At 40.6% G+C, this 15,446-nt stretch overlaps 1 protein-coding gene across 3 annotated transcripts in view; it reads right to left on the bottom strand.

The window, feature by feature from the left end:
• The window catches only part of TAFA5 (TAFA chemokine like family member 5), a 402,257-nt gene extending 389,559 nt beyond the window's left edge, over positions 1 to 12,698 (bottom strand). Inside the window, exon 1 of one of the 3 annotated variants that reach the window (XR_014846454.1) lies at positions 12,152 to 12,698. Coding sequence is in view for 1 of the 3 variants with exons in the window: in XM_085041507.1 (XP_084897633.1) it covers positions 12,152 to 12,263 (112 nt within the window). In the remaining 2 variants the exon portion in view is untranslated. The remainder of the gene's footprint in view (positions 1 to 12,151) is intronic. The other 2 variants (XR_014846455.1, XM_085041507.1) reach the window with 2 other exon arrangements.
• Positions 12,699 to 15,446: the final 2,748 nt, after the last annotated feature.

Raw genomic sequence — 15,446 nt, 5'->3', positions numbered from 1 at the left:
TCACCTGACCTTAGATAAGAAAAATAAGGAAGCAAAACTGAAAAATACAGGAAGATAGGAACTAATATTGGAACTCAATGCCAACATTGAGCACTAAATTCCAAAAGAAGCTCTGAGGAAGGAAAAGGTTATCAGTTATTACAAACAGTGAAAGAAAAGGTAGTGAAATACATTGGGAATGTGCTCTAATAAGATAATGTAGGAAATGTTTTCTTGTGTTCTACATATTTGGTCTTTGGTGAAGACAAAAAAAAACCAACAAAAACTTGTAATTCCAGGAAATTAACTAGAAAATGAGACAGGTAACTGCATAATTTGATTTTTGTGTCTGTGCTTAAATTAAAATACTAAGAGGAAAAGATTTGTTTCACTCAGTGAAATTGATGATTCCACAGGACATCCTTTTGCTCTCCATAGAGATGAATTAACTGGAAAAATATTAGACAATGATTCTTAACACCACCTATTCTCAATACAATGTCAATCTTATGAAGTCAGTGAAATATTTATGCCAAAGAAAATACTGGTATACCTGAATTGCTGTCAAATGTCAGAATGGAAAAAGATAAGCATTAACCTGTTTCATAGGAATTGCTTTTGAAATGTCACCAACCCAAATATTATAAATTGTTTTAAAATTAATTCATCGCAATTATATCCACTTATTGAAGTATCCACTCATTATAATTACAACTGACAGTTCATGCAACTTAAAGGTTCACAGCAACACTTCAGAGAACTGCAAAAACATGTGAAAGGAAGACTTGTTAACACCATAAATGTTAAAGTCTCTTCAATAACGTTTGGCCAGGACAGGGTTAATTTTTAGCAGTAGGTGGGGTGCCTAGAACAGGGAGGTTATTCCACAGTCATTGCCAAGTGCAGGGGAAAGGCACTCTCACTTCTGGAGAGAAAGGGTTCCTTCTGGTCAAGAAAACGTGGCAAGGGAGCTAGCCAGTCTAGTTTATTTTAGTGGAGTCCACAGTGAGCATTTTTGCATGTGAATTACTCTCTTTTGCACACTTGTTATTAAGATTGTTGCTATTACTGTTAATTTCTTATCTCATTGCTCTTGCCAGTAAACCATTCTTATCACAACCCATAACTGTATCTCCAGTTGGAGGTGGGGTGGAGGGGGAGCAGCATATGGGGGGTTTTTAGTGAGAGTACTAAATTGGAGAATACCATTTCTAAACCCTGACAAGTAAGGCATTCAACATTTGTGGATAGGATTAAGGCAGAGATCTCTAGTTACACAGGCATCACAACCATAACTGGCCAGCTTTTAGACGAAGCATGTCTATGAAGATTTATTTACTGTGGAAAATGGTGAAAAGCAACATATTCCTTGAACAAAAACATATTGATAAAACAATGAGCTATAGAAGGCAACAAATCTCTCCAGATGAAAAGCACTGTAGAAATAGCACTTACACTAAAGGATGGAGAATTGGAGAACATCTTGGGTCATAAAGCCCAATATCCTCCCAAAAATAACCACATAACATTTTTCATACAAAGCTTTTATTTTCTTTGTATCTGGTTTTATATTCAAGGCAAGTAGGTCTTTAAATTTCAGGTGGTCTTTGCCCCTGCAGCTTCTTATAAACATGTATGCATTGTTCACCTTTAAACCTTTTCTTACCTAAATCAGTAGTAGATGAAGGTGTTTCAAATGGTTTAGCCACACTATAAAAGTTTGCATGGTGAAAATATGTTCAATATTGTTTCATATGGAAGAGTCTTAAAAATGAGAAAAAAGGAATGGTAAAGCTGATAACCTTTGGTACACTGGTCTGAAATTCACATAGCTTCCAACTTCTGGGGGAAAGACAGTATTTTTAGAGTGTCCAGAGGGTAACATTACTGGCAAAGAAGCTGGAGAGTTTACAGTAAGACAAAACATTGCAAAAAATATTTGGTATACAAACTGTTTGCAAAGATGTCTTCAGAAAATCCCACAAATTTATGCCAACTACATCCCTTGAACTGTACAAATCCTTTGCTGCATTAGTTCAGTATCTTGACCTACAGTCTTAATCAATCTGTATCACAAGCCCATTTTTCTGTTTTTTCTTCCTTACATAAATACTGAACCAGTTACTTGGCATTAAACATTTCAGTATTAAATGTGGGCCTTGAAAACAAGAAGAGCAACATTCTAAAGATGCTGTAATGAAGGACTGCATCTATGAGACAAAATAAATATATGTTAAAATCTTAGCAAGTTGTCTATCTACCAACAAAGACAGGCACTTCTGCAGCACAATTTACCTCAAACTCTATCATGTATCTAAAACAGGTCACATGATCTGCACCGTGAAAACATTTATGCTTTCGCTGACTTTAAAATGAGATTATGGTAAATATAGATGACTACACTGCAGAAATCTAAAGTAAGGAAAGACCTGTCCTGCTCAGATGAAACTGAAATTATATGTCAGCTGTTCCTTTTAATCTATGAGGATCTGAGTTCCAGAACATTTATATTTGGGTTTGGTGTTTTTGTTTGTTTGTTTGTTTTCCAGCTGGATCTGATAATGTAAAATGAAAACACCTGTGAAAGTTATTGAAAATGGTATCTTAAAAGAACTATTTTTCCACATATTATGCACTACAAGCACATGTTAGGTCAAATACTTTAGAGCAGGTAATTTATCAAATTATTATCTTTCAGTAACATTCACTGATATCAAATTTTAAAGCCTCTTAGTTTTATTTTAAATATTGATAAGTTTTTTACTGAGCACATACATACACAAAACCATATATACTCTCACCTTACAATGAATGCTCAATAAAGCACTACTGACAGTAGATAATTAGAAAGCTCTAGAAAACCTGGTACTTTTCATAAAATTATTTTAATAACTCAGATTATTATATTAGTTTTATTCAGAAAAGAATTTTCAATTTTTTATGATTCAAGCCGATACACAGAACTACACTGGAATTTGTTCAGTATACAAAAAAAAAAAAAAAGTCACATTTCCTTTAGGTTGCAATGAAGAAAAGTGTTGGTCTCTCTCTATTGGTCTTTGTAGGCCTTGGCCCCCTGATCATTTTTGTGGGCTTCCTCTGGGTCTGCCAGAAGAAGTGCCAGAAGCCACTGTTCCCACAGCATTTCAACATTTCTGCATTCAACTGAACCATTTAATGAACAGTGCAACAGCTTAGCTTAAAGTCACTTCTGTCATCTGGCTAAAATGTTCTGCCAAACTTTGCACTGGTCTAGCTCAATGGAAAAGCTAAATATCCACTAAAAGGAGTACTGACAGCTGAGAGGATGTAGATTGATAGAGGTATTCAGGGTTAACAGTATCTCAATTTGTCAGTGTATCATCTCTTAGAATATGTCTGTCAAGATCAGCATTCTAAGGTACTCAGGAAAAAAGTAAAAAGAAAAAAAAAAAGAGTACCAAGAGCAAAGGTAAAAGCCACCATAAATTATACTAGGATCAATAAGAACACAGTAAGAATTCCCATTTACTTTTTGTTAGACTTCAGAATCTAAAATTTCTTTTTCATATGTAGTGATTTCTCATTTCTGTAAGAATTTAAGGACCCTTCTCTCAGATAATAGGTATCAGAATCATCAGGTTCTACAGCTCTGCTTAAATACAGTTGGTCAGTACAATTCCTCCCTACAATGGATGAAAAAACAGGAATTAACTCAAACAAGATAACTTGCACTTTGAAATGTCACTAATCTCCTAGGCATTCTGTTCTGGGCTTTTACTCAGTTTCTGGTACAGACAATACAAATAGAACACATCTGTTAAATATGTTTTGGAATTAACTTCCACGCAAAACAAAACCAGACAGTCCCAGTTTCAGACCTTCAAAACACCAAAATGAGTAATAGGGTCATAGCATAAATTGCTACTTTCAGTTGCAGGCAAAGGCAGAAGGATGTTTTATTATGTAAAGCATGAGATCCTAAAAATATCATAAGATCTTGCCCTGATAAAACACTCTCCTGTTGGAAGAGCAGGATATTGCAGTGGAGGAGGACTCAAAGCCAAGGGTCAGAAAAAGGCATGAGTCAACTCGGACTGCAAGAGCATGAGGCAGCCTAGGAGTGGGACCATTTACAAAGGGATGTAGTGATGGGACAAGGGGCAATGTTTTAAAGTGTTACTGGCTTCAAATTGAAAGAGGGGAGGATTAGATTAGATATTAGGATGAAATTCTTTACTGTGAGGGTGTTGAGGAACTAGAATAGGTTAATCAGAAAAGTTCTCATCCCTGGAAGTGTTCAGGGTTAGGCTGGATGGGGCTCTGAGCAAGCTAGTCTAGTGGAAGGCGTCCCTGACCATGGCAGAGGGTTTGGAACTATCTGACCATTAAAGGTCCTTTCCATCACATAGCATTCTATGATTTTATGAGACAGAAATATAAAAAATAAACATACATAAAACAGATTTAAAAACCATTAGAAGTATAAATAAGTCACACCAACCTACAGCCTCGAAGGGAATTTTAACAAGAAAAATTGAAGCTAGACGTCTCTCTACATATAGCTCACGTTTTCTCGAACAGCAGCATATAATCTGGCAAAATAAATAACACTTTCTTCTAGAGAAGCAACTTCCTTATTGCTGTACTGGGCCACAGGTGCCAGAGAAGTGTTAGGACATGCAAAAGCACAGATGATATTGAGTAACTGGATATTGAGTAACTGGATGCTACTCAGGAGAGAAGCAGAGCAGTTGTTGCTCAGATCCCTTTAAAAAATAGTCAGTTATACTCCCCACTCCAGTTAGGTGATTTCCTGTAACCTGAGAGCAATCTCATGTTTGAAGAGAAATGTCTAAAGAAGCATTCCATTCAGAGATCTAAATAATACACAGGCCACACAGTTTGGAAGAGATCAACAGATTATCACATAAATGCAAAACCCTTTACCATTTTACTTGTTATTCATGCACAGTCCTTTTATTGAAAAGCATGCAGGAAGCCTTTGAAATAAACCTCTATACCAAAAATATTGGAAAACATAGTCTAAATACGGTTCATATATTTTCAAATAGTCACCACATAACATTTTCCCATTTGCAGGGCTAACATAAAAGCATATCCATGAAGAAATGACTTCCAAAACATCTACAATAAGCAAATTTGCCAACCATCTGTGCAAAAAGCAGTGTAACATAGATTTAAACAGAGGAAAAAAAATAAAAAGATCCCAACAGCCTAAAAGTGGAACAACACACCTGATCAAACATGAGACTAAGCATGAGACTAAGCATGGAAACATTCTGGTTTGAATTTAGCAACAAAGAATATGCAGACCAGGAAGACTGTGGTTCATCAAAGCTGCCTGAATTTGCTTATATATCTAACACTTCTATATGTAGCTCAGTATCCACATGCATTTTTGAGTTATTGACAACATTCAAAGCATACCTCTAATAAAAAATATTTGACATGTTAGATGCTCTCAGTGGGGTTTTTTTCACATAAAAGCCTTACAGTTAGAGCACTCTCTGAGAAAGCACTAAATTACATTTAAAAACTGAGATATTTCTTACCATCAGCTTCTAGCAGAGATGAGTAAGTGGGAAAATACCCACTCCTGAGGGCTAATCTCAGTGAAGGATTTACTACTACTTCTTCACTAAGCAAAGACCAAAAGATTAATGGGACCCCAGTAAAAGAAAATCCAATCTAGCTCATGTTTACACCCTTAGCTGGAGCAGCAGCACTCTACCCCATGACCCAAATACTGTTTCATAGTGTGTTAAGAACAAAATATTACATTACCTAAACAGCATAAAAAAAGCTGTCAAAGAGGTCTCAATCTCTGTCCTGCCAATCCTGCTGAAAAGACATTGAATACTCCTCTGCCACATATTTAATTGAAAATATCCATTTTCTTCTAGTTTCCCCTCCCTTCCTAGCTCCCATTATCCATCTATATCAGTGGTAATATTGCAGTGGAAATAAGAATTACCAGAATTTAAACACATTTGAGAAACTGTAATGGTGCTTACCTAGCCTTAAAGAGTCGAATACAATATTCAAAGCAGTAAGAAGACAATTTTTATGTTGATGCCAAGGACTTCTATGTAATACATCATTTGGACAGACTACAACACAACTGGTGAGACAAGCTCCAGTGTCAGTTTGGTACTCACACTGACAGGTAGTATGTTGTAGAGGCCATCAAGTTTAAAGCATTGGTTTTATCTCAAAAATTGAGCTTACTTCAAAAGGAGCAGCTGGAACATTGTGGTGGTTCCGTCCATGGTGCCCCACCACCCCGGAGTTCGGGGAAGGGAGAGACTGCGGGAGCGGGCGGGGCTCCGAGGGAGCGCAGGTGCTGTCTGCAGGTCGGCGAAGCAAACAGGAGATGCAGTCCAGATTGTCGGTGCTCCAAGGAAGGTTTATTAGGGTAAGGGGTGAGGGGAGTCGCAGAAGCCCCGGAAGCAGCGACAAAATGGCCTCGAGCACGTCCTTACGAGGGTATTTATAGGAGGAGGGGAAAGGGAAGGAGGAGGTTTGGGGAGCAAATGGGGAAAGGGGGATTTTTGAGCGACAACATATATAACCAAAGAAATGACAACACCATAAAAAGAACGCCAACCAAATGTCTGCTTTAACACGAACAAAGAAGAACATTCTAGAATTAAAACCATATTTGGAACCGGGGGCGGGGGAGAGGAGTGGCTGTCACACCCTGTCAAGCCTGGTGCCTTCCAAATGGCCTGGAGAGCAGAGGGTCCGGGGAGCGTACCACGCCCAGGAGCCATCCCCATCTCTCTCCCAGGGGTTTGGGGCACTCAGATGTGCCATGGCCACCGCAACAGGACATTACATAAAGAAACAATTTTAATATTTTCCTTTTCTGATTTAATGTCATAAAAGCATTATTTTTCATTTCTATACACAAATTAGACAGAAAAAAGTCTGACTAATGACAGTAGCTCTCCCTGTCACAGTTATCCTGTGTGCAGTTTGGGAAAAATACATACACAGTAATGCTTGCAGAAAACATAATAAAATTACAGACCAGGTAAACAGATTTAAAAAAATCTGTGATTTTCAGTTTTGAAAACAGAAGAAGTGATCTGAATGATAGCAGATCAGTAACAGGAGCTGTAGGCTTTCATTCAGAGGTGACTTGTTTGCATCCAATGTAAATGGGCAGTGACCATTTACCATCTAACAGCTGTTCAGTAGCCTGTGCATGATGATATGGTAGCTCCTGTTGGAGAAGTGTCCAGGTGACAGTCACAGTTATCTGCCATCCCTGCTGGCAGTCTCAAATATCATAAGGGAACAATAAGACCTAGAGACCACTGTAGCCTGTGTCTTTTAGACAGAAAGAAATTCCAGAACAGGACAATGAAAAGGTATTTCTCAAACAAGCAGTGTCTAGCCAATATGTAACAGGATCTCAGTTTAAGGTGAGGTCAATATAAAATATTTTTCATGGTTTAACCCCAGGAACCAAGCCCTCCACAGCCACTTGCTCACTCCCCACCAGCAGGACTGGGGAGAGAAACAGAAAGGTAAAAGCCAGAAAACTCGTGGGTTGAGATAAAGACAGTTTAACAGGGAACGCAAAAGCTGTGCACACAAGCAAAGCAAAACAAGGAATTAATTCACTGCTTCCCTTGGGCAGGCAGGTGTTCAGCCAATCCCAGGAAAGCAGGGCTCCATCATGCATAGAAGTGATTTAGGAAGACCAACACCATCTCTCCAAACCTCTTCTTCTTCATTCTTCCCCCACCTAACATACTAAGCATGATGTCACATGGTCTGGAATATCCCTTTGGTAAGCTGGCATCACCTGTCCAGGCTGTGTCTCCTCCCAGCCTCCCAGGCACCCCCAGTTTCCTCAGCAGTGTGGCAATAGGAAAAGCAGAAAAGGCCTTGGCTCTCTGTAAGCCCTGCTCAGCAACAGCAAAACTATCTCTGTATTATCAGCTCTCTGCTCAGTGCAGTCCAACACACAGCCCCATACCAGTCACTGTGAAGAAAACTGCCTCAGCCAAAACCAGCACGGAACTGTCTGCATTTTGCATGGTACCATGTAAAATCTTTGACATACCTTTTTTATTTATGCCAAGGGTTTGATTTTTCTCCTCAACTAATTCCACATATTTAAATCGTAAGCTGCAGAACCAGTCATTTAATATAACTTACCAGTGTGCCAACATTTGAGTGTTCTATTTTGTATTTTGACAGCAAAAGAAATAATGAATTACAAGAATATTTCCTCATTACATTTCTTCTTACTGTGAAATAACTTGCACAAACAATGCAGAATTGCAGAGTTATGGGAAATACTTTGCATTTTGGACTTTTAGATTCTTTTTTTCCTAGTACTATCACGATTTAGTAAGCACAAATGCTGGGCTTCATGCTGCTCTGTTCCATTAACAATACTTAAAGCAAGAAGCTCAGTTTTCCAAGTACCATTCAATTTTGGTAGCTCCTTTGAAAGAAAAAAAAAAATATTTACTCACCCTTAGAAGTATTACCTTAACAGAACAGCACAGGGCTCTAATATTCTCTATTCTGCATGCTTAAAAAATAGTATAAAATAAAGAAAACTAAAAGCTCATAACAGCCACAACTTTGCTGAAAGCTGATTCATGTATTCCTTAAAAAGTTACCATTTACATATAAAAAGCTCCTCAGTATTTATAGCAAAGTCAACTGAATAAATGCACTAAAAAGTAGTTCTGATTTAAAATTGTTACTTAGATTCCTGATGTAGCAGGCAGCTGTGATACCACATAGAATTTCCTTAATTTGACCAAACTTTCTAACATGGTAAAATGTGTGTTCCAATTATGAAGAAGAAAGAAAAACCCTATTCATTTTACCTTTACAACAGTAAAACCAGCAATGTGATGTATTCACTGTAGGTACTTCTCTCTGGTTTACTACTGCTCATTTAACAAGTATGAGAGATGCATGTCTGGAGTCCAAAAATGTCACAACTCTTTTAATTCTGAATTGTCATAAAGGTGGCCACCCTCCACCAGGAGAGCCTTCTGAGACTGTTTTTCCATTTACTGATGCTTCTGCTAAGTAAACCAACTCCTTGTTGGTCACGCCAAGGCCCATAAACAGCCTATTTCTACTACTTTGTTTTTGTCTTCTCCTGTTGAGAACCTACCAAATCAGACCATTTTCCTTCAGCTGGAGAATATTACATTATATTTATCACTATAGCAACTAACCTAATTGATTTGATGCAGGTTTCTCTTCCACCATAGGATGGAGCCATTATCCCTAAGTATAATCTAAACATTTAAGAGAGAAAAAATTATCAGTTTATCATTTTATCACATCAATGGGAATATAATCCAGCTTCAGTAATTAAAGTATAAATGAAAGTCTAATGAGCTGTACATGTACATCCAGAACATTCTTTATAAATTTGCTTATTTGTCAAGTGGAACTTAGAGTATGGTGTTTACTGGTTGCTCCCAGTAATAGGGATGACTACTGTACAAAAAATACACTTGCAGAAATAAAGATTCACAAAGTAATTAGGAGAAGCAGAAGCAATGTTCAAATACTTGAGTCAGGAATAAGCTTTGTCAGACTAACAGATTAAAAATGGAAATAGGTAAGATAGATGAAAAATTTTATTTACAGTGCTATTAAGAAAGGAAAATGGAAAAGTTCTGATTTTCTTTTGGAGGCTGCAGGGTTTGATTGTAGTAGAATGATACAGGGAGAGATAATAAAAAATTAGATTCCTGTAATTAGTTTGATAACCTATTCACTTTTATTGGTATACTTCCATGTACCTGACAATAAGGTGTGTGGAAAAATAGAGAACATCTTACATAGTCAAATTCTTTCCTTTTATTTCCTAAGAAATATGGCAATCCTGTTCTTTTTAAAGCATTTTTAAAAGTCATCATGTCCCCCCCAACACCCAATTCTGCTTTTCTTCAAAACAGGCATCAGACGAAGAAAAGACTGATTTAACTCTAGCTGATTTTAAAAGAATTCATAAAATCTGAAGTGCTGCTTTACCTAGAAATAGCTTCACTTTTTTTCCATCTTGATTTTTCACAGACCAAAAGCCAGTTTTTGCAATGTCTCAAATACTACCACTGGAGAAAATGTTCATGATGCTTCATTAACATTTGGAATTGCAATTGTCAAATCAGTGAAGCATTACATAAATGGTGGAGTGTTTTGACACTGCATCTTTTAAGCAGCATGGTGCTTTTCAGTGCTATATGAAATGAAGAGTGTACTACATGTTTGAGGAACACCATCTACACTGGCTGAGAGAACTAATTAGAAACTGGTCTTTAAGCACACCAGAAAATGCCTTCAGATTATCAGCCAACATTTGCATTTTTCATCATCAGTAAACAATGCAAAAAATAAACAATAACCAATATGTGACAATTCAAATGGATGACTTCACTCCTTAGGACAAGGCGTTGTCAAACCTCTCATTGCTGAAAATAAAAAATTTTTAAAGTGTCAGAGTTTATGGTTAACTTTTTGAGGCCATGCTGATGGAAAATATATGCACAGAAGATCTCATAGCTTCTCCTAAAAAGTCTGTGACTCTCTGGACACTTCTAGCACAAACTTAATAAAATATTTCCTATCATTAATATCAAGCTGAATTCCCTTTACACTTAGACTATTAATTCTGTAATATGCACCCCCAGTATGCAATAAATTCTTTTAAAACTCACTATGTTATTTAGTATATACTCTATATTAACACATTGGATATAGCATTATGTACAAAATTATATTATTAAAAGTGTGGCCTTCTTAATATGATTTTATTAATGAGAAGTGTTATGCAAAATGTGCTAAATTACAAAAAAACTATTACAAAATATGGGGGTTTTTTGGAATAATACACTTTCAGTGTCATCAGTATGAAGGGCCCCTGTAATATGCAAAACAAAAGTGAATTAAAGGTTCTCCTAACCAACTACAATCTGTTTTAAAGAAAAACCAGAACATACACACAGAGAATTGGTTGATGTAATATAGTTGGAGGGAATGGAATAGAGGGTTAAGAAATGCAGCAGGAATGCTCCTGCAAACCAGCATCTATTTCCCATTCATCATAGCCTACACCTATTACAGCTCAACAAGACAAGCCTAGTGCAAAATCTTTTATGCTACAGCTAATTAAAGGAATATGCACCACGGGTAAATTACAGACCCCATCAGCTCAGGGTGGGAAAATACAGCGTAGATTCATTGTGGCAAAGCTGTGCAGGTCCTTCCTGATAAATTGTGTATCTTTTTTTCTTGTTGTGCAAAAACTGCCTTTTCTATTCTCTTTGAAAGTTTCCCACTCTGGTGCTATGGACTAACTTGCATTCCCTAACCTGAAGTATGGGCATTAACCCAATTTACATTGTATAACAGCTTGAAAATTATTCTTGCTGAAAACAAAACAAAAAAATCCAAAAATACCAAAACATACAAACAAACAAAGCAGAAAGAAATAAAGACCTTTAAAAGTATTTATACTCCAAGTACCTGATTCTTTCAGATACCTTATCTGCAACAGTGTCGTTAATGGAAAAATCTATCAAGCCTGAAAAAAGAATATAAAAACTCTACTGATAACCTGAGATGCAGCTCTAAAACTGGCAACACCGTCTTACTAAACTGATGAGGACATGCTAAGGAAGTGCCAAGACTGGCTCCTATGGAATTTCAGAGAATCACATATGAGATCCCAGGGATTGTAAGACATCTGCCACTTGATTAAGTATGTGCTTCCTAAAAGAATGAACATAAGCAAACCAGCTCCTCTTCATGGAAGGCGGACAGAGTTAAGAGAGTGTGTACATGGAGGGAGCAGCCTGGGAGGAATCTGGTAACATCTGGCATAAACACTGAACAGCTGATCAGGGTTACTACCGCTGGAAAGTTTGTTTCTAAAATCCAAGAGATGTTACTCTTTGGACAACCTGAGGACATCTCATTCTCCTGAGAAGCAGCAGTAAAGTGTTGGTCTACCTGCTTTATCATAGGGGAGTGGAGGCAGATGTGTTGAGGGGCAAGCCTAAGGCATAATACCTATGCCTGCCAGCTTCAGAGCTTGGCCTCCGCCCGAAGCGTTACCTCAGACGGGAAGGGCGTAGATTTACGCCCAGCAAAAGCACCAGGACAAATATGTACTTACTGCAGTAAGCGATTAGGAGGCTAGCCAGGATCATGATAGCCCAGAAAGTTGAGGACATGCTTGGCAAGGCGTTGGCATCTTTCCTACTGCTTCTCCTGGGAGATGGAGCCATTGAAGCCACTTCCCCGGTGGGGGGAAAGTCAGACAGTCTCACCAGCCAGCTCTCCCCTTGACTGATGGCCTTTCTCCACGTGTAATCCTCAAAGAAGGCATCTTCCAGCGACTCTGCCGTTCATCATTAGCAACATGGTCCTGTTGCAGGAATCATCCTCCAGCCAGAAAGCCAAGACGACTCTAATGCATGCAGGGCTCGGGCGCAGTGGCCACAGCCAGCTTTTCTCCTGTCACCGTGGCGGGATTCGCTAGCCTGAGGGTTTCACTGCGGCTTGGATGCCTTGCGTGGTACTGAGCTTCGAAGACGTCCCACGAACAAGCCTCTTTTTATTTTTTTTTCCCTTTCCTTTTTCAATCTGCAGAAGTTGCTCCGCTCGCTGTCCTTTCCCGCGCCTCCCCCTCCCCGGGGCAGCCCCCGCAGGCGGAGCGCGGCCCCGGCGCTGCTAACGCGGGGCTCCCCCGCCCGCCCTCCCGCCGCTCTACGGCGACCCCCGCTCAGGACGCCGCGGCCCCCCAGCCCAGGGCAGCATGGCCGCGGGGGCCACCGAGGGGCGAGGGCAGCCCGGAGCCACCGCCGCCCTCCCGCCGGGCAGGGCTCCGCCGGGCAGCTCCGCGCGGCGAGAGCGATGCGCGCCCCGGCGCGGCGCCCGCAGGGCGAGGACAGCCGAGGACAGCCCCGTCCCTCCCCGGCCTGTCCAGCCTGAGCTCCCCTCCCGACCGGTACTGCGGCTTGACGGGGCGGTGGCGCGACAGGCGGCCGGGACACTTTAGGCGGAGGCTCGGCGGCGGCTCTCCTCCTCTCCGTGCGCCGCCCGCTCCGCTCTCAGGCTCTGCCGCTACAGCGGCGCCGGCCCTTCAAGTAAAGGCAAGCGGGAGGAGGAGGAGGGGGCCGGCGGTCACGCCCACAGGTGCACAGCGCTCCGAGCGGAGCGCTCCTTCCCCCGCGCCGCTCCGCTCCGCTCCCCTCGCGCGTCCCCGCGGATGAGCGCGCCCGCCCCGCCGCTCGCATCGGCCCCCGGCCCCGCGCACATCCCCGCTCCCGCTCCCGGGGCGGCGCCGCGCCCCGCGGCTGTGGGAAGGGAGGAGCCGCGGGGCGACTGTCCCTGTCCCCGCAGAGGCTGCTGCCAGCCCCGGGGGCCGGCGGTGGGAGCGGGCTGAGCGGAGGGCAGGGGCCGAGGGGCGAGCCCTGTGCCTCGGCAGGACAGAGCCGGTCCGTCTGCCCAGGGCCTCAGCGGAGAGGTGGCGCGGGGGAGCCGCCGGGCGGGGAAGGGAGCGGAGGGGAAGGGAGCGGAGGCGGTGCCCTCCCCGAGCACCCTCTGGGAATCTTTGCTCTCGGCTGAGACGAGGTCTCGACAGAGGGAGAAATGGCCCAGGGAATTGTGTCTCCCCGTCCCCTCACCTGCACGGTGCGGCTCGAAATCTCCGCGGTGTATTGCGCCTCGACACGACCATAGACGCTAAAGGAAACAATTCCTCGTTATGTATCCATCTGCGGTCCTTATGGGGACTGCTGTTGGCACGCGGTTTGTGTCGCTGAAATGGCAGCGACACATCGGTATGAAACCCACTTTAGAGGGCTTGAGTTTACATGTGTGCCTGTAGCCCTTATAATAATAAAAAGCTTAAATGTTTTAAGAGGCACCAGGTAGTTGCGCTTTTCCATTCGGAGTCTCCATAGCAATGTCTTCAAATTAATATTTTAAGTTCTGCAGAAGGTAGTTTCGTTCCAAGTACAGGCAGGTTCAGCAGACTAGAAGAGGAGCTTGGTCAGAAAATGTCCCTGTTATCTCCCCCTGTGTTTTACTTGCATAATGAAAATGCCATGAAAAAGCTGATCCATATTCCTTCAGAAGCCCCAGGTTTGTCTGACTGTTTGCCACTTAAACATCTGGACTTAAAATTGCTTATGAACGATGCAATATTCACAAGACAGGACTGTAAGGAGGTTTTTAGTACAGCTGCACTTGATTAGACACTTGTAACTAAGTTCAGTTTTGCACTATGAGGACACTGCCGATGTAATCTCTTTGATTTTAGAAAAGACTTTCTACCACAATAGTTTCATCCTGAACTGGTAGAGCAATAGATTAATGTGTTCAAACATGCTCCAGAGATGAAATTTAAACTATTGTTTTGGGACAATTACATTGAGTATCAGAACATCTCATCTCAAGATGTCTTTCTTTTCACTTATTTTCATGGGAATTTGTTTTCTAGTATATTTGAAAACTAGAAGAGAGGGCAATTCAAGCATTAAGACAACATGCTAAGCTGTATTCTCTTTGCCCATACAATTTAAAAGATCATTTTGTTATTATTTTGTATGTAGGGATGAAATCTTTGTATCACTATCCATCCCTGACTTAGACGCTGTGTTTTCCTTCTAAGTCAATATAAATTCACCATCCCCCTTGAAAACCTGAAGTGTCACTTCAATTTAATCTTCTAAAGTTGTACTGCATCATCAGGGTTTTTTTTAAAAATAGAACTTTCAAAATTCCTACTCTCAGAATAAATGTAAATAAGTGTTAAGCAACAAAAATAACTCTGTATGGCATGCTCCTGTTCATTGCAATTCCAGGACTAACATGTAAATTAACCAGTTTTCTTTATTTACAAAAAAAATTTATTTCCATCAGAGCTGTGAGTAATGAATGCACAGTTAAATAGCATACTTTAAATATTGCTAAAAAGAAAAAGCACAAATATCTTGAAATGAGATATAGATACATGATGTATAGATTAAGCAACTGTAAAGCCATAAGGGAGTGCTGCAGCAGTATAGAGTAGAGTCTACCTTTCGGTAGAGTCCACAGAATTTTATATAGTAAATCTTACAGTTTACCCAAGAAATTGTGGTTACACAAGGGGATTTCCCTTGGAAATACATCCAGCTTTCAGTCTGAGGAGTAGGAATCGTGATTACTGTTCACCTAAATCAAGCCTGAAGGTTGATGCTGAAGCTGAAGTCTTGCTTTGATAACTCCAAAACCTGACACTCTTCACTTGAAACCAGGTTTATTCCCATGTTGGAGAACTATTCAGTTACTCAGAAAGTAAGGCACCTCTCACTGAATACAGGAACCACCGAGCTGGGGCCTTTATGTTTCTGTACAACTACTTGTAATAGTTTTACATTAAAAAAAATAAAATTAAGAAAGATTTTCAAATGTTACATTCA

This window comes from Lichenostomus cassidix, chromosome 1Aa (assembly GCF_008360975.1).
Source record: "Lichenostomus cassidix isolate B80296 chromosome 1Aa, HeHo_3.0, whole genome shotgun sequence".
In the NCBI taxonomy this organism is placed as follows: domain Eukaryota; kingdom Metazoa; phylum Chordata; class Aves; order Passeriformes; family Meliphagidae; genus Lichenostomus; species Lichenostomus cassidix.
Note: the sequence above shows the minus strand (reverse complement) of the source record. Positions and strands in the feature narration are given on the sequence as shown.